The 20061-nt window shown below is 29.5% G+C and overlaps 5 protein-coding genes across 5 annotated transcripts; all 5 read right to left on the minus strand.

The window, feature by feature from the left end:
- Nucleotides 1-587: 587 nt before the first annotated feature.
- OCT59_005706 (uncharacterized protein) lies at nucleotides 588-1154 on the minus strand (the record flags this gene model as incomplete). Its single annotated transcript, XM_066138519.1, has 1 exon — nucleotides 588-1154. One exon carries the CDS (start codon nucleotides 1152-1154, stop codon nucleotides 588-590), a length of 567 nt encoding a protein of 188 aa, XP_065997636.1.
- A 1695-nt stretch (nucleotides 1155-2849) lies between these two features.
- On the minus strand, nucleotides 2850-3479 carry OCT59_005707 (uncharacterized protein; the record flags this gene model as incomplete). Its single annotated transcript, XM_066138520.1, has 1 exon — nucleotides 2850-3479. The coding sequence occupies one exon, from the start codon at nucleotides 3477-3479 to the stop codon at nucleotides 2850-2852; it is 630 nt and encodes a 209-aa protein (XP_065997637.1).
- Nucleotides 3480-4021: 542 nt separating this feature from the next.
- Nucleotides 4022-4914, minus strand: OCT59_005708 (uncharacterized protein; the record flags this gene model as incomplete). Its single annotated transcript, XM_066138521.1, has 3 exons — nucleotides 4022-4229; nucleotides 4543-4776; nucleotides 4901-4914. 3 exons carry the CDS (start codon nucleotides 4912-4914, stop codon nucleotides 4022-4024), a joined length of 456 nt encoding a protein of 151 aa, XP_065997638.1.
- Nucleotides 4915-13859: 8945 nt separating this feature from the next.
- Nucleotides 13860-15032, minus strand: OCT59_005709 (uncharacterized protein; the record flags this gene model as incomplete). The annotated part of the gene is made up of 7 exons (XM_066138523.1): nucleotides 13860-13894; nucleotides 13971-13991; nucleotides 14084-14483; nucleotides 14561-14595; nucleotides 14700-14715; nucleotides 14896-14930; nucleotides 15029-15032. The coding sequence occupies 7 exons, from the start codon at nucleotides 15030-15032 to the stop codon at nucleotides 13860-13862; spliced, it is 546 nt and encodes a 181-aa protein (XP_065997639.1).
- Nucleotides 15033-16840: 1808 nt separating this feature from the next.
- Nucleotides 16841-19922, minus strand: OCT59_005710 (uncharacterized protein). The gene is made up of 5 exons (XM_025317575.2): nucleotides 19269-19922; nucleotides 18610-19108; nucleotides 17789-18457; nucleotides 17685-17720; nucleotides 16841-17611 (listed from the first exon to the last, which is right to left on the minus strand). The coding sequence occupies exons 1-5, from the start codon at nucleotides 19899-19901 to the stop codon at nucleotides 17022-17024; spliced, it is 2427 nt and encodes an 808-aa protein (XP_025178070.1). The 5' UTR covers nucleotides 19902-19922; the 3' UTR covers nucleotides 16841-17021.
- Between the last annotated feature and the right edge of the window lie 139 nt (nucleotides 19923-20061).

A 20061-nucleotide genomic window follows, 5' to 3' on the forward strand; every position in this document is an offset into this window, starting at 1 on the left:
TACCTAAATCTCTAAAGCTATTTCCTAAACTTTTGGGTTTTTAATAAAGTTTTGGTTTAGGTATATTTTGGTATATATAATTTTGGATCAGATTTCAGTTTTTATAGTTTCGGTATATACTATTCCAAAATGATTTCAGGTAGTTTCAGTTTTAATACCTATATTTAGTCACTCTGTCTATGAGTCCCGCTACTCCATTTTTTATATATAGTAATTTTAATTAAAATAAAAGATTTTTATTTTAAATTGCTCCAAAATTTTTTATTGTGAAATTGTAAAATATCATATATATTTCTAAATTAATATTACAAACTTCTTTATTTTTCAATATTAAATGGATGGAAGTTAAGTTTGATTTTCTTTCCAGGTTTATTGTCTTCATAATTCTCAATAGATCGCTTGATTTTACTAAACTTTATATAAAAATCATCCTTGCTTAAATGTGGTCAAGTTTCAATAATTTCACTAGTAGTGATTTTGCCAATCCCAGAAATTTCGTTTATCATCCATGAGATGTCTGAAAAATTAGGATTAATATCCCTTGTCATGAAAAATGTGGCACGCGATATAAATATAGGACTAAAATACTACTTAAAGTTGCTTTTCATGATAACGAGGCAATCAGGTGTTGAAATTGGGTCGCCAAATGGTTGTATCATAAAAGCAACTGTTATGTGTTGGCGTTTGAAAAGGATATTCTGAAGCTTTTTTGTGGTAGAAGCTGAGACCAAAAGATTCTTACGGTGTTTATTATTAAAATCTTCAGCAGTGTAGTACATGCCTGAGAGGTAATATTTACATTGGTGAAGAATTAGAATATATTTTTTGTTTTTTTTGTTGTTTTGAACTTTTTTCCTGATGACGAATGCATCCTCCCATAAAGCAGATGTACCATTAACAATCACATTCTCACCCTTCACCCAATCAATAGAATTTGATTTTTTATCTGTTAGTTCTACACATGGAAATTGTTGTTTTGCACAACAAACAGAAAGTTCCTTCAATTCCACCTCAATATCTAATGTTGATTGAGTCCCATGGGTACCACGATATAACTCACTCAGACGCGCTGATTCTTTTCCACATTTTATCAGCAGATTTGTACGAAATGCATCATAATTTGCTACAAAAGTCTCCCACGATTGCCAATACATATCGTTTTGTACCTGAAATACCTTCTCAAGATCTTTGTTCACAATGTTTAAGCAGTCGTTGTATATACAGATAAAAAAGAAAGGCATATTAATAGTAAATTTAGAAGGATCGTTATTGCAGAAATTGAGAATGATATGCTCGTAACGCTTGAGGTTTTCGATCGTATATTCTGGCTTGCTTTCATCCAAAAATTCCTTGACACTAATAGGAATTCCATCAATACTGTGATAGGACCCCGAATAATACTAATATAACTCACAATCAAAAAAATTTTTGTTACTAATATAATTCGTTTCACATTTTTTCTATTAAGATATTAATAAAATCATGTGAAACTCTCCATTTTTTTGTAAAATAGTGCGTTTCGCACTTTTTTCTATTAAAATATTAATAAAATGGTGCAAAACTCTCCATTTATTTGTTTAAATGGTGTGTTTCGCACTTTTTTCTATTAAAATATTAATAAAATGGTGCGAAACTCTCCATTTATTTGTTTAAATGGTGCGTTTCGCACTTTTTTCTATTAAAATATTAATAAAATGGTGCGAAACTCTCCATTTTTTTTGTTAAATGGTGCGTTTCGCACTTTTTTTATACTAAAATATTAATAAAATGGTGCGAAACTCTCCATTTTTTTTGTTAAATGGTGCGTTTCGCACTTTTTTATACTAAAATATTAATAAAATGGTGCGAAACTCTCCATTTTTTTGTTAAAATGGTGCGTTTCGCACTTTTCCTATTAAAATATTAATAAAATGGTGCGAAACTCGCCATTTTTTTATTAAAATGTTGCATTTCGCACTTTTTTATACTAAAATATTAATAAAATGGTGCGAAACTCACCATTTTTTGTTAAAATGGTGCGTTTCGCACTTTTTTATACTAAAATATTAATAAAATGGTGCGAAACTCACCATTTTTTGTTAAAATGGTGCGTTTCGCACTTTTTTATATCAAAATATTAATTAAATGGTGCGAAACTCACCAATTATTTATTAAAATGGTGCGTTTCGCACTTTTTTCTATTAAAATGTTAATAAAATGGTGCGAAATCCACCATTTTTTTGTTAAACTAGCGCATTTCGCACTTTTTTTCTATTAAAAAAATATTAAAATAATGCGAAATGCATTACTTTTTGTTACTATATATAATTAATTACCATATCCGTAATATTGCAAATTTCAGAAATATATTACGGACTCATCCTTAATGGTGTTGCGCAACATATAATGCAATATATTTATAAACTCTACGCAAACGTGATATGTGAGTTATTCCAAAATTGACCGATCTACGCAAACTCAATTTATGGGTTTAAAAAGTAATTTCATATAAACTCTACGCAAACCCGTTTGTGAGTTATATCAGTATTATTCGGGGTCCTACTGTGATAAAGAAGCTCTAAAGCAAGTTTTTTATTATTTTGAATGAGATTGAATATGTTGTAGCGTTTAAGGTTGCTTGCCGAAACCTAGGGGTTTAGGCAAAATGGCGTTTCGCCGAAAAGCGAAATTCTGCTGAAACTATATTAAAGTTATATTAAAAAACTGGCGAAACTTTGGAGAAAGGCGAAACTGCCGAAACTTATTATAAATGCCGAAACTGCCGAAACTCTGCCGAAACTATAATAAATCTATAGTAAAATTTTGACGAAACTAATCGTAGGATTTTGAAGAGGTTTAGACAAGCAACCTTAGTAGCGTTCTTGGAGATGGGTTTTGACATTATGAAAGATGTTATCAAAGTTCTGTTTATCAATTGTTTTAAAGAATTTCTTTCTATTGCATCCAGTTTCTAAGCATTCATAAAAGACATATTGAAGTGCATGAGGCAATCCTCCAGTGTCTTCTAAAAGTTGGATAAATGGTTGACAAAGCATCCATTTGTACTCACCACAGTCAAATTTTTCTGCGTCAAATTTTTGTGCATGATGATTTGCAATCTTAAGCATTGCTTTGAACGACAGTTGTGGGCAATTGACGAATCCAAATGAAACCTTTGATGATTCTTTCATAAAGTTAACAAATTGTGGTGCTGTTCCAGAAAGGAATGGCTGGACAAAAATATGGGATGGACTAAACATGTACAATACAAGGCCATTGATCATTTCCTTAAAGAGCAGTTTTTCTTCCATTTTCCTTTTCATAACTGCGTTAGATTCCCACTCATCGATGAGCTGAAACTCATCAATATGAAGAAATACAAAGAGATGTTGATTGTTGGATTTGAGGCCTAGATGATTATAAATACTTTCAAAAACATCAGATATAGTGAAAATGACACTGTATTTTCCGATTAGTCTACGAAAGGTTTCAAACTTCATTTGATATTTTTCTTCGATGTAAAACACGAAGGTGATTCACAGGCCGATCACTGGTAAAAAAATGATTTATCCTACACATATCTTACACATATTGGGTACTTAAAATGTAGAAAATCATACACAAATAATACACATATCATACACATATCAGGTACTAATATATATATCATACATATATCAGGTACCTGATAGGTATACTATATATATAAGTACCCGATATGTGTATGATATGTGTATTATTTGTGTATGATTTTCTACATTTTGAGTACCCGATATATGTAAGATATGTGTAGAATATGTGTAGGATAGACCATTTTTTTACCAGTGGATGATCTGTAGAAGTTAGTTTATCATTATATAAATCAAGTTGGCAGTTATTACCGAAGTTTATATATAGACCTCAATATGATTATTTTTCCACTCAGAAGGGACCCAATTCTGATTATTTTCCAGGTGTTTAAATAGTTCATCTCCATATCGAGTTTAACCTATGCACGAGATTTAGTGATAATGAATGACTACGTGCAGAATCAACTTGAACACTATATTAAGAACATACCTATTCCAGGAGCTCCACCACTCACAAGAATGTCATAATCTGTTTTGGATTTAGATTTACTAAGATGGCATTTAATATTTCTTGTAATCCTTACAATCGCTTTATCGATGTTACGCTCCATAAAAGGCATTTTATCACCAGGTTTACTAATATTAGCACAAGTATTAGCCCCTTTAAGACAATATCCATGACTAGTGATTAAAGGTCAATTAAAAATTTGATCACACAGAGAGATTCTGCTTTAATGAAATCAATAATTCATGTGTTACCTGTTTTCACAGTCTTATGTGCTAATTATAAAGAAATACAAAAAAAACCACAAATGTAGTGTGATAGAAAAAAAAATAATAATATCAGACCAAACTTGATATTTCGTTACTACAAATTCTTGTTCGAGAGGTAAAAATTAGGAGACACTTACCAGTAGCAGGTGGTTGTATGATGATACGGATGTTCTTTGAACTTTATTCAAAGATTTTACCAATATCATAAAGTGATACTAACTTCTTGCCAAGTTTTTCTATAATGGTATTTTTGGCATTCGTATCAAGAGGTTGTTCAAGAGTTCTCAGTTTACCTACCCCTTCAGCAGAAATATCAACCTTCCATAGAATCAGATCGCAAGCTTCAAATTCATTTTTAAAAACACGCCTTTTTTTCTCATAGATTAAGTTTTTAAGCTTCGCAATGGAGGTATCTGATCTGCCAGTAATTTCAAGAGTGTTTTCAACCTTTGTACTTACAATATAACAAAAAAACTTTATGCTGGAAATATAATTCTATAAAGTGATAAAATGAATTTTAAAGAAAGAAATATTTTTTTTTTGGAAAAGTTTTGAAAAAACTTGAGAAAGTTTGATACCTTTCTGAATTCATCATGAATAATAAAATAGACTGGCTTAAAATAACGATTATAAGTACTTCAAAAAAATAGAATTTATCAGTAAAAAAATTTATGCAGAAGAAATGATCAGTATTCATCAAGAGTATTTATCATTAAAAATTAACTGCGGTTGACTGTATTTGACTAAGCATGAGAAATTATATACTAACTAACCAGTATATTTTTTAGATTAGCCACCATTTTTTTTGTTTGTGATTAGCTTTTGGACATTTTCGGTATTTTGTATTACACAATAGGATAATTATATATACGAGTTTTAGTTACACAGAGTATTTTTACATTATTTAGTATTTATGGGAAAAGTATTTTTTCTTTCTTTTGAAAATGAAATTTTATTGAATTGTTTTTAATTTGTACTAGAAAAAAAAGTTTATGGTTTATTTAGAATAAATTGATATATCAGAAATATCAGAATAGATTGATTTATTTTTATTTTAGTAATAATTAACTAAGGACGTATTGTTTGAAATTTGAAATTTGAAATTTGAAAAAGGAAAAAAAAAAGGGTTAAGAGAAAAAAAAAGAAAATATTGATAATATTCAATTATCATTTTCTTCTGAAATTTTATTATTAGGAATCTGGTTCATATTAGTGGGAATAGGGTTCGCTTCCAAAGCAACAGATAGATTATGGGTATTAGTTGATTCCATTTGAGCGAGGGTGGTTCATCCACTTCGCCTTGACGTCACACTTCAAGTAAGGATAGTGCCGCAAATAAGCAATTGCGGAATAATTGTGATTTACGGTATTGCAGAATATTGCGGATTTTTAAACCTAAATATCTGCAATTCTGCAATCTGCAATTATCCACAATTCTGCTAATATTTCACAATTCTGCAATTCTGCAAAGTACCACAATTCAATTGCGGAATAATTGCGGAATTGCGGAACATTTGCGGAATTGTGAAACATTTGCGTAATTGCAGATTATTTGCAATTTCGCAATATTTATTATTAAAGCAATCCCAAAAAAACGTTGCAAAACGTTTTTTTTTGATTAAAAATACTTTGAAAAAATGTTGCGAAACATTTTTTTAATTAAAAATGCTTTAAAAAAATGTTGCGAATAAAGCTCTAATCAGGTCAGTCCTAATCTGACAACCCGGACTGAAAATTCGGATTGGTCCGGTCTGGGTTGATGCTTCAACCCGGACCAAAATATTTGGTCTGGTCTGATCTGGTTTCGGATTATAAATCTAACCCAGACTGAAAAAACGGGTTGGGACCGGACCAGACCGATAAATATTTTCGCAATGGTTTATATTAAAACCGTTGCGATTATTTAATTATTAAATAAAAAAACGTTGCGTAACATTTTTTTTAACATATTATTATAAAAAAAATGTTTGCGCAACGTTTTTCTAATTAATTTAAAGAAAAACGTTGCGCAACGTTATTCTTAGTATATTTAATTAGAAAAAACGTTTGCGCAATGTTTTTCTAATTAATTTAAAGAAAAAACATTGCGCAACGTTTTTTCTTAGTATATTTAATTAGAAAAAACGTTTGCGCAATGTTTTTTTATTATAGGACTGGACCGGACCTGACCAAAATAACTGGTCCAGTCCGGTCTGGTCCTGGATTCTCCTTTTAATATAAACCGGACCGGACCGAAATGAACTAATTTTTCGGTCCGGTCCCGGGTTACTCTCCAACTTAGACCAACCTGGACCATTTAGAGTTTTAGTTGCGAAAAATTTTTTCTAATTAAATATGCTTTGAAAAAACATTTCGCAACATTTTTTCTTTAAATTAATTAAAAAAATGTTGCAAAACGTTTTTTTAATTAAATATGCTTTGAAAAAATGTTTCACAACATTTTTTCTTTAAACGAAATGTTTTTTTTAATAAAAAATACTTTGAAAAAACGTTGCAAAATGTTTTTTTTAATTAAAAATACTTTGAAAAAACGTTGCGAAATGTTTTTTTTAATTAAAAATACTTTGAAAAAACGTTTCATAACGTTTTTTCTTTAAATTAATTAAAAAAATGTTGCGAAACATTTTTTCTAATTAAAAATACTTTGAAAAAAACGTTTCACAACGTTTTTTCATTAAATTAATTAAAAAAAACGTTGAGAACCATTTTTTCTAATTAAATATACTTTGAAAAAACGTTTTGCAATATTTTTTCTTTAAATTAATTAAAAAAATGTTGAGCAAATGTTCTTTTAATTAAAAGCACTTTGAAAAAACGTTTCGCAATATTTTTTCTTTAAATTAGTTGAAAAAATATTGCGTAAACGTTTTTTTATTAAATCGGTTCTGTAAACTAGTGCCAAAACTGATCAGGTGAATTGCAGAATTGCGGATCACTAACCGCAATTCAACTCCAAAATCCGCAATATTGCGGATTTGATCAATCAATTGCGGCACCATCCTTAACCTCAAGGAGGACGGTAAGATCTATTATTATTAGATCTTTGTTGATTCATCTAAGAAAGATTCGGGAATTATTGTTATTTCGGTAGTATATGTTTTCCTTCAGCGGTTTTTTCTTGTGTAATCTCATTAATAACTGGCAGAACATAGTCAGTATATTACACCTACTAAGGTCGCAGTTGTTGAACGTATATTTTGGTTAATTGAATTTGTTTTATTGGCCAAATATCTATTGTTAGGATCATATCTAGCTTCAACCCAGAATTCAGTTAGTTCACAATTTCCTAAGCTTTTTTCTACGTAGAAATTAAGGGCCAAATAACTGTTAATATTTATGACTGTCTTAGTAGTTAATCCTATTAGTGTTATGTTAACCCAATATCATTAAAATCCAGAATTTTAATGGCTTAATTGAAGTAGCGTTTACCTTATCATTTGAGAAAAAAAACATATATATTTATATATAAAAAAAAAATATATTTTTTAGCTTATTACGATTTTTTTTTTATATAACAAAATATAAAATACATACAGTATACCATCCATCACATTCTATAAATATTCCTTTGATTATAACGATTTGTCCATTTTCAAAATCTTCGATTTTGGATTCAATATTTTAATTGGACAGAATAAAGGCTTTGATCTTTAAATAAATAACTTTAGTTGGATCATTATCTTTAGTTCTTATAATACCAGTAATTTCTTTCACAGTAAAGTCATGTGTTAAACGTTCAGCAATATTATGTACATAACAAATCGTATTGAGTTTTGCAGATATTTTTTTTTTTTTTTTTTGCAAATTTTACAAAACCGCATTTTTTTAAGGTTTATTTAAATTGATTTTTTTTTTCTTGATATGAAATAATTTTTATTCATTTTATTCATGATAAATTTTTTTTTCTCAATCTAAAATAATTTGGGATTTTTTTTTTTCATATTAATTTCATATTAATTTTTTTTTCAATTTTTTTTCGTTATTACAAATTACGATTGATATGTTTAGTTCTCCTTTTATCCTTCTTTTTCTCCTTTTATAATTTTTATTTAACAAAATAAACAAAAAAATTACAAAATATTTATGATATCTATTAATAATTTCGTATAAATTATGATATGATATTATTTAATTTATTATTAATAATTAACATGAGTGTAAATAAAATGGATAATAAGAAGAAAAATATTATCGATTATTATTATTATTAATAAAATTTTTATGTTCACAAATAAATAATCTTTTATTAATACATTTTAAGAGTAAAAATAAGTTTAATAAGGTAATTGTTTCTCATGATGTAATGTTTATCAATATCTATTATTATTTTTTTTTTGGAGGGAAATTTATTTATAAGGTGCAAATTCGATAAAAAAGAGAATAAGGCTCTACTCTATAATCTATAATCAAATCGAGTAGGATTTAGATTAAGAATAATAAATTTATAAATCTAAAAAAAATCATAATTTTATATATAATCTAAATCTATAATAAATAATGAATATAGAAGAATATAAATTTTTTGAAGTTTTATTTTCTTAATTTGTCTAGTAAAATCTTACCAAAAAAGAATATACTGGGTAAGTGTTTCAATGATCATTTAGACACTACTCTATAGTAATTAACTTTATTCATATACTGTAATACATTTTTACAAAGTATGAAACCAATACTAAATGGAAGAAATCAGTAGCTGTTTTCTATACTACGATAATTTCATACCAATTTTTTTTTGATAAATTACTAATTGAGTATTATACTACCAATTTAATGTACTTTGCGTTATAATTTTGATTGTTTATTTTTTGTTTACTATAACTAGTATATATAATTTTCATTAAGGTATTATTAGAAGACTATCTTGTCTATCTCGTAAAAGAATGTATGCATCATCATATCCTGTATTTTATATTTTATATTTTTTCTTTATTGTAACTTAATAAATAAATGCGCAGTAAAATCATTCTATTAAAAAAAAACTCTTGATGATCTTTATATATAAATAGCATTACTATTAAATTAAAGAGAGCGGTGAATTTAAGCTCATGTGACTCCAAGCCGCGCCACATGTCCCATTATAATACCAATAATTTTATTATTAAAATTCTACCCTACATGACCGGTGAAATTTAAAGGGTGTGAAAAAAATAATTTTGTGAGGCAAAAAAAAACTAAGTATCTCAGATAAATATAAACAGTGAAAACGCAGTAAGGTGTGATGCCGGTGATGAATATTGGGGTGGAAAATTTGTTGGTATTACTGGAAAAGCTTCGCGCTACATCATATAAATTAGGTGACTCTATGGAGCAACAAAGATGGTATGATCAGTTCTATATAATTAATAAATCATTATATAAAATTTAGTTGAAATAATAAATAAAGATAAGTATAAAACTATCATTGAGATATCACCAGCATATGCATAATAGATAACCAATAAGTGACTGATAGATGATCAATAGGTATTTAATTCCTGACTTAGTGTTTGGAATAGTGTTTAGAATCATGAAAATTTTATTCGAATAATTCGAATATACTCGAGTATTCGAATAAGCATTATCATTATTCGAATATTCGTGAAATCATGCATGAATATATTCGAATATTATTTATTTGAATTATTCGAATAATATTCAAATAATATCTATAATTAGTAGATAATCCATCTATGATCAAGTGTTGAGTGATCGACCATTGATCATATGATTAGTAATCAGCAATTCAGCATTTCTATATTGGTTAAGATCGATATAAAAATAAAATTTTTTACGTGTAAAAATTACTGTATTATTAATATTGGCCATGAGTATACAAAATAAAAAAGCCAAGTATGATGCGCGTCAAACAAAGGCTGCAACCAATAGAGTGGATAGTACTATTATTGATAAGCAAGAACTTTATATTGAAGACCACTACTTAAGGTTGCTTGCTGAAACCTAGGGGTTTAGGCAAGATGGCGTTTTGCCGAAAAGCGAAATTCTGCCGAAACTATATTAAAGTTATTATATTAAAAAACTGGCGAAACTTTGGAGAAAGGCGAAACTGCCGAAACTTATTATAAATGCCAAAACTGCTGAAACTCTGCCGAAACTATAATAAATATATAGTAAAATTTTGACGAAACTAATCGTAGGATTTTGAAGAGGTTTAGACAAGCAACCTTACCACTACTTTATTGATGATATTGACGATATTGATGATAACGAAGTTGCTTCTAGAAACGCCATAAAAATAAATCTAACGAATAAAAAAAGAAAAAGAGTTGCCAAAGAGCCAACTAGTTTTGTGTGGAAGTATTTTAAGAAGGGAGAAAACTCAAGTTCAGCAACTTGTCACGTAATTAAGGAGGATGGGATAGAGTGTGGTCATTATTATAATGACAGGTCGACAACTTCAAACTTTATTCACCATTTAGCGACAAAGCATAAAATATATAAACCAGGAAGTGCGGAAGAAGTAATTTTTTTATTTAATTTTATTATTTTTTATTATTTTTGGATTCTTAATTATATACAGTATTTATTTTTTGCATATAGGCAACCCACCTAAAAGAAGTACGGTTCCAACCTGATATACGAACAGCAATTAAAAAGCGTAAGCCTAAAGTGAAGCAGAGTATAAACAAATTCGGCAGAATGTTACCGAATTTATAATTGATGATAATCAACCATTTTATATACTTCAAAGTAAGAGTTTTAGGAAATTAATTCTTTCGCTTGATGAACATTTTGAAATTCCTTGTGATAAATCTGTTAAAGTAATGATTGGAGAAGCGTTTAAATGGAGCCAAGAACAACTTCTTGAACTTTTAAAGGTTGATTGTATTGCAGCATCAATTACCACAGATTTCTGGACAAGCAAAGCACGACACGGATATATTGGCGTTACTTGTAGCTGGATTTCTCATGATTGGACCTTACGTGAATCCTTACTAGCATTGCAACGAGTAAAATATCCTCATACTGGTGAAGTAATTAAGGAATTGCTTGATAAATTTTTTTCAGATTGGAAAATTACGTCTAAACTATTAACAATGACAACGGATAATGGAAGCAACATAAAAAAAGCAGGTCGATTGATGGAAAGATCTATTTCCCGTCTTCCATGCACAGCACACACTTTGCAATTAACAGTTGGAAAGGGTCTTAATTTAGTAAGAGCGCTAGTTCTTCGGGCAAAGAGATTGATTAATTTTTTTAATATATTACCAAAGCAACGTGAACGTTTACATACTGCGCAAGAGTTTCTCAGATATACTTCAATAAAGCATGTAATTGGAGATGTTTCTACTCGCTGGAATTCTACATTTTATGCATGGGAACGTTTAATTGAGCTTAAACGAGCTATAAAATTCTTGCCAGGTTAACTCAAATCAGATTTAAACAAGGATGCACAAAAAGATGGGGAGAAGTTGGAAAAAATTATGCTTTCTGATGACGAGTGGAAATTAATAGAAGATTTACTTAATCTTTTATCTATATTTAAAGATGTTACAAGGTTACTAAGTGGTGCGAAATATTGTACAATTTCATTGATGTATCCAGCAATTGCAGCTTTAATTTCGTCAATAAAACCTGGAACTCAACCATCATCAAACTTTGAGTTGGATTTTCAAAATAATTTAACGGAAAATTTATCTGATCACTCTGATGAAGAAATTACTATTTTAGATAATGCAGAAGTTACCATTGCTGATGATGAGAATGAAGTAGAAATAGAAGTTGTTGATCTAACTTCAGGAACAGGTCGTGGCAGAACAAAAATTAATATTACTGAACCTATGCAAACAAAGGACGTATTGTTGAATATTCAAAAGATTCTTTATAGCTCAATGTTTAGTTATTGGAAGGACATCCATAAAGTTGGAATGTTGGCATGTCTTCTTGATCCGCATTTTAAAAAACTTCGATTTGTGAAGCAAAGGGCAAGGTATGAAGTAATTGAAAATCTTAGAAATTTGTACGAAAATGTCCAACCCGAATATGATATACCACATGATACAAATCATATGACATCAACCGTGGAACCTACTAATCTTAATGAACAGCATAGGGTTCGAAAATCAATTTTAGATATGATTTATGCATGCCCTAATGAACCCGCAGGTAGTAAAGAAGAAATTGATAAATATCTTGAAATAAATGAAGAAGGCAAAGAAACAGACCCTCTTGAGTGGTGGAAATTACATGAAAAAAAGTTCCCAATTTTGGCTTCAATTGCACGTAAATATTTGGGTATTTGTGCAACATCTGTTCCTTCAGAACGACTTTTTTCGGACGTTGGTAATAACATTACTAATAAGTGAATAAATATTGATTCTAATTTAGTTGAACAAATGCTTTTTTTAAAGCGAAATATAAATGTATTAGGTAGTATTTTCCCTCCGCCTGAATTTTAATTTTTGTATTGTAAATAATTAATAAATAAATAATCACTACAAATAATAAATATTGTAAAATTTTAGTTTACATATTAATTTATTTAATTTATTTGAATAAACTATATAATTATTTGGATGAATTTGTTGTTATTATTCGAATAATGTAAAAATTTTATTCGAATAACGTAAAATATTATTCGAATAATGTTAATAATTTTATTTGAATAATATTTTACGTTATTCGAATAAAATTATTAATATTATTTGAATAATATTCAGATAATATTCGAATAACTTATTCGATTATTATTCGAATACACTTTTTAAATTAATATGAATACTCGAATATATTCGAATATATTCGATTCTAAACACTAGGTTAGTTTATCATCATATGAATCAAGTTGGCAGTCATCACTAAAGTCTATATAGAGACCTTCAATATGATTATTTTTCCACTCAAAAGGGACTCAATCCTGATTATTTTCCAGGTGTTTGAATAGTTCATCTTCATATCGAGTTTTACCTATGCATGAGATTTAGTAATAAATGAATAACTACGTGCAGAATTAGCTTGAACACTATATTAAGAACATACCTATTCCGGGAGTTCCACCGCTCACAAGGATGTCATAATCTGTTTTGGATTTAAAGTTTGTAAGATGACTCTCGATATTTCTTGTAATTCTTGCAATCACTTTATTGGTGTCACACTCCATAAAAGGCATATTATCATCAGTTCTACCAATATTATCACTAGTATTAGTAGGGATGGGGACAGTTTTATCAGTTCGGTTCCAGTTCTGCTGAGCGGTTTAATCAGTTCTGAACTAGTTCGCTCAAAAAAACGATTTTGAGCGGTTCGGTTTCAGTTCGGTTCTGCGGAACGATTCTAGTTGGTTTGAATCTGATGAATGGCTATAATAATTCTGGCTAGAATCAAATGATCTGCATGAAAATTTCCTTATTTTGAATTTTGTGTAATCCAATTTCCATTTTTTATAAGGAGTTGAATTTCCTTTTTTGGATTGTATAACATCACGTGATCGGTTTAACCGAACTGAACCGCAGTTCGGTTTGAACCGGTTCTCAGTTCCAGTTCAGTTCTTAGTTCTGAACCAGGTTTGAACCGCTCAATCGGCGAACTTTCCCATCCCTAAGTATTAGCCCCCTTTAAGACCATATCCATGACTAGTAATTAAAGGTCAATTAAAAATCTGATTATAGGGAAATTTTGCTTTAATGAAATCAATAGTTTGTGTGTTACCTGTTTTCACAGTCTTATGTGCTAATTATAAAGAAACACAAAAAAAAAAATCATAAATATGGTGTGATAGAAAAAAAAATAATAACATCAGACAAAACTTGATATTTCGTTACTGCAAATTCTTGTTCGAGAGGTAAAAATTGGGAGATACTTATCAGTAGCAGGCGGTTGCGCAATGATACGGATGTTCTTTGAACTCTGTTCAAAGATTTCACCAATATCATAAAGTGGCATTAACATCTTGCCAAGTTTTTCTATAATGGTATTTTCAGCATTCGTATCAAGAAGTTGTTCAAGAGTTCTCAGTTTATCTACATTTTTAGCAGAAATGTCAACCTTCCATAGAATCAGATCGCAGGCATCAAATTCATTTTCAAAAACGCGCTTTTTCTTCTCATAGATTAAGTCCTTAAGTTTCGCAATGGAGGTATCTGATCCGCTAGTAATTTCAAGAGTGTTTTCAATCTTTGTACCTACAATACAACAAAATAACTTTATGCTGGAAGTATAATTCTGTAAAGTGATAAAATGAATTTAGAGAAAGAAATATTTTTTTTTTTGGATGAGAAAACTTGAGAAAGTTTTAAGACCTTTTTGAATTCAACATGAATAATAAAATAGACTCCTCATAGGTACTTCGAAAAAATAGAATTTATCAGTAAAAAAATTTATGTGGAAGAAATGATTAGAGAGTATTTATCAACTGTTACGCCAATTTTTTGGTCGTACGGTTGACCGTATTTGACTAAGTTTAAGTATGAGAAATTACATACCAGAATTTTTTTTTTATGGAATTACTAATTGTGAGTATTATACTACCAATTTAATGTACTTTGCGTTATAATTTTTGATTTGTTTACTATAACTAGTATATATAATTTTCACTAAAGGTATTATTAGCGGACTATCTTGTAAAAGAATATACCAAATAAATAGCATCGTCATGTAGCAGGCTACAACCTGTATTATATTTTATTTCATGATCAATAAGACATTTTATAATTGTTTTTCATGTATTATCAATCAATAAAGGCGCAGTAATTATAGTAATACGTCACACATATTACAGGAACAAGTAATTGCGAAATAATTTATTCTTGCACATTCTCATCCTTGATGATCGTTAAATTAAGAGGTGGTTGATCAGATATTCGTAACCTCCAAAAGCATTCCAAAATTGATACTGCAAATTATATAGATAGATGATGCCCACCATTATTTTGATCATTGATATTTACAATCTGTATATTCCGCAAAAGTAATAATAAGGTCAGTTCGGATTAGCTTCTTGAAACATATGATGTTAATTGATTTTCTCATTTCTTTAGATGTTCTAAAATAAAATGGATATCATATTACTCATTGATGCTTGTACTTATAATAATTATTTTAATGCTGGAAAAAAATTTTATGGACAAATAATTAAAAATAATTTTCCTCTCTTGTTATATATGGTGTTCCCTCTCTCTTTGATAGCATCATATGTTTCTTTCTTTTTTCTTGTAACTCCCTAAAAAAAATCAATAAAGTTGGGAACTGTTAATTTTCACGACGTGACTGTGAGGAATTACAACTATTATTATTAAAATATTTACTCCCTATTGACAGGTAGACAATAAGAATTACTGTACATGTGAGAAAAGACGAATTTATTTATTTATTCATCTATATATCTATTAGTCAAGTAATAAACACCCATTAAATTTTTTAAATTAAATTTATAGGCTTATAGATCAGAAGTTAGTTAATATATTAATTTTCAAGGATCACTGCACATTTCCTCTAGAATTTTTACCAGTAAAAATACATAGTTAGGCAATTTATTTTCCTTTTTTTTCACAATATTCTTTGAATGGTATTTGAAAATTATTACCTTTGTCCAGAATTCATACCAGATGCTAAGTTATCTTGGCTAAAAATCTCATAGGAATAAGTCAAGCGATTCCTTTTACAGATATTAAATATACATAAAATGAGTATTAAGGTTCTGCCGAAAGCAATTGGTTTATTAAACTTCAGAGTTGAAAAAATCATTGCAATATGGACTTTTTACAAATGGCATGACTTTTTTTCTTATTTAAGACTTTATTTTAATGACATTGGATTTGGTATCAGTTGATCATACATAATTTAGAAATTAGATGTTCGAATGCCAATCTTTTAATATAAAAGTCATTATAGTAGTTCAAAGATTATAGTAATTTATTGGGCCAAATTCATTTAAAATACCACATTTCTAGCTTCTTATTCTTTGAATATGCTATTTTAAATTCTTCATGACTAGATACTGTAATAAATTCTTCGTATTTCAATTTGAAAGTTATCAAAAAGAAAAATTCGAATTTCATCATTAATATGAAATTTGATAATTAACTCTTTATCATCATTTTTTAGTAATCCCCAACTGCTGTGCCAGCTTGATTGCAAGTTAATTTCATTATTTGAATTAAGAGAAGTAAGTTCTCGAGTTATTTTTGTTGATATGGAAATATCATCATGAAATTTTTTAAAAAATATATTTTGACGCTCAAATACTCTCTTTAATTGAAACAATTTTTCCATGAGTATAATTATCATTCCAATTATATTCTATTAATTTTTTTTTATCTTCTCTTAAAATCAACTTTACTTCCTTATTTATTCCTTTTTCGATACATCTTAAAGCTTGCAATAGTATGAAAATTTGTACATTATTTACAAGATATAAGAGAATCATTTCTTTAAGGTATTTGTAACGAAATTTGGGTTTGGATCCGTCAGATATATATTTCGGGCTGAGCAAAAGCTGAGTAAGATCATCTCTTATGTAGGAAACGAAACCTCAATGAACAACATTTCCATAAAAAGCCAGTAACACAATCACAATTATTATCAGATAATGAAAAATTAAAATTTATTTGGTACAGTATGTACAGTAACGATAATCCATTAATGCATTTCAGCTGGTTTGTCTATCCGAATTATAAAAAAATGAAAATTATGAATAATGTAAATTATATGAGTTACAAAATGTTTGTTTTGTATTTTAGATTTACTTTACTTATTCATAATCTAAAGAAAATCTACCCATTCACCAACAATTGAAACGGATTTACTATCACCAACAATAATTTTATCATCATTTAATGCTTTACCAATACATAGCCAAGGATCTCTTGATCCTCCCCATTTTAAAACTTCTTCACGAAATAGTTGACCCGCTTCTCGATTTAATGGATCTTTTTCAAAAATTTCTTTCCAAATTTTGCCTGCTAACGCTCTACCGAAAAGATAACTATAATATCCTGCACCATACCCAAATAAATGTCCAAATTGTACTTGCCATGCTGTACCCGGTACTGAAGGAAACAATTCAACAGTATCTTGTAAATTATATAAAATAGCTGTTGTATCGAATGACTTAGAATCGGTTGCAAGTTTTGAATGATATAATTGATCAAGTAATGCCATAAATATTTGTGATTGTGTTTCCATTGCTGAAAACTGTAATCTTGCTTTAACGTGAGATTTAATAAGATCTAATGGTACCGTTTCACGTGTCTCATAATGTCTTGCGAAAAGCGAAAGAACTTTTGGCGAATAGACAAAGTGCTCCATCAAAATTGATGGAAGCTCCACAAAATCAGTTGGGCACCTCGTTCCTTAAATGAAAAATAACGTTTCGAAATTGATAATTAATCTTAATACATTTATCTATAATATAAAATTTCTTACCGGAAACATTGTGAAAATTTGTTCGACCAATCATTGCTAATAATTCAAATTTTTAATTAAGATGTACAATTAAATTTCAATGAACAATAAACAATTAAACTTACAATGCATTGCATGACCCATTTCATGAAACAGAGTTTCAACTTCAACCCAATTTAATAAACTTGGATATTGTCTTCCTTTTGGTTTCATAAAGTCACAAGTAAGGACAATAACAGGTAATTGATACCTTCCTGCTCTTCCGTTAACTTTCACTCCATGGTCAGAATTTGATAATTCTCCCATTTCTGTTATATCAACGCCAGATGGTATATCACCAACACCATCGTCATCATCAACACGCCTTGAACATCTCACCGTATAATGTGCAGCATTTTGAAGCTTACCATTGCGACTAAATAAATCACAATATATAGTACCAACCTTTCCTTCTTGTTCATCAATGACTTCAAGTTTACGTACATCATCATGCCACACTTCTCCGGGCATTATCTCTGCAGGTTCAAATGAAATACCGTATAAACGTGAAAACAGTCTAGATAAGCCTTGAATTACTGAACCAACCGAAAAATATGGTGATATTGATGTAACAGGCTGCGTGAGTGATGAAAATTTTATTCTCTCTGCATAGAAATAACGATCCCACGCATAAACGGTTGGTAAAGTCTCGCTTTCGGTATATAATTGCTTTGCTTCTTGTAGCAATCGAAGATCAGCAAGAGCCTTTGGCCTATGATGATCAGATAGGGTTCGCAGAAATGTCTGTACATGTTCTATGGTATAATTGATAATATAAATTAATTAATGAATAAAAATTATTAGATTACATATCCGCAGATTTGCAGAATGCATGTGATAATTTTGGCGGATTTTTATATTATATGCATTCTGCAGATCGGAGGATGTGAATTCATGTACGTCATACCTGGATTTTTCACCATCTTATCAATGAGAAAAGCATGACTATAACTTTCCATTCCAACTAATTTTGCTAGTTCAGCTCTTGTTTTTAACAAATCTTCCAGTAAAATAATTTGTTCTTTCGTTGCAGAGTTAGCTGCAATATACATTTTTTTCCTAACCCCTTCATCCTTTACAGATTTTAAAATCATTTGTGCCTCCCATGCTTTAGTTGATAAACTGGTAATATTTCCTTTTGTATCTTTATTTAATCCAGGGTGTAATCCTTCAAGGAGTGAAACGTCAACATTAATGCGATTAATGCGTTTTTGAAGTAAAATTTGGGTAAATTGACGACCAAGTGTAATAATTTTATCTGATAAGTGCACAAACTGCTCACGATCTGAAGAAGGAAGATGGATACCAGATTTCTCAAAATCATGGAAAAATGTATTTGCCACTTGAAATTCCTCTGAAGAGAACTGAGAGGTAATACTTGGAGTTGAAAGTACTCTCTTCAATACCTGGATACGGAATACAAGATACGTAAATAAATCTGTAACAAGCAAATAATGTAAAGATTTGTGATAATAAATTGCAAATTTCAAGTAATTACCCTTGGCACTTCCCAAGGTTAATAGAGTAACAATCCAAAAATATACATCTTTGATTCTTCTAAAGTACCTGATATAATTCGGTATTTGTGTTAAGAGAATTCATATAGGAGCAAAGATATCCGTAAGCCCAATTAGCTGCTTGTGCAAATTTTGGATCAGGGTGCGATGATCTAATAAACTCTGCTGTATCAATGACCGAACAAAGTGTATCGGAAAGTCTATCCATATTTTTTACCACCTTTCTTAATTCTTTTTCAGTATTTGCGTTTGTGATTCGATTAACCAATAGTTTCACTCTTCTAAGTGCCTTTTCTGCTTCTAAGTGAAAACCCTGAGGTGTTGCTAATTCAGGATTACGAAATAAACCAGTAAATTTTCTCGCCGATAAAGAAGTACTATATTCTAATGCTGCCAATGTCCGTGAACGAGAAGTGAAATAGTTCCAAAAATCTTCATCATCAAAAATCAATCGTAATGTTTCATCAGTTTGAGAAACCTTATCTATATCAGAGATAAATGGGAAAACTACTTGTGAAGTTCCAAGTTGTTTTGCTTTCGTATTTATACTCTCACTAGAACCAGAATTCTCTCGACGAGACAAATTATAAGTAGTATTTTTCGACCTTTTTGGTTTTATTGTTGTAAAAAGTCTGAAAGTACGTCTTTGTAATAAATAAGTGGTTGATTGCATAAGTCGCATTTTCGTCAAGGCTTAAGCTTAAAACTATCGTGATCAAAAGAGTTTTTTTTACGCGATCGACAAGATCTTGATATTTCCATTTAAAGTTATTGTGCTTCGAATAATAGCCGATTCTCGCCGATTTCTTTTGAAGTAACGCAGTAACGTGGCGATTATCGTC

This window comes from Rhizophagus irregularis, chromosome 13, assembly GCF_026210795.1.
Source record: "Rhizophagus irregularis chromosome 13, complete sequence".
Classification (NCBI taxonomy): domain Eukaryota; kingdom Fungi; phylum Glomeromycota; class Glomeromycetes; order Glomerales; family Glomeraceae; genus Rhizophagus; species Rhizophagus irregularis.

What these genes read in the sequence shown, in the direction of transcription:
- OCT59_005710 (XM_025317575.2), bottom strand. Translation starts at nt 19,901, where the DNA reads ATGCGACTTATGCAATCAACCACTTATTTATTACAAAGACGTACTTTC. An exon ending in CAAATACCGAATTATATCAG is followed by an intron (nt 19,109 to 19,268) that starts GTACTTTAGAAG and finishes TTCCGTATCCAG; the next exon opens with GTATTGAAGAGAGTACTTTC. An exon ending in AAATTTTCACAATGTTTCCG is followed by an intron (nt 17,612 to 17,684) that starts GTAAGAAATTTT and finishes TTTTCATTTAAG; the next exon opens with GAACGAGGTGCCCAACTGAT.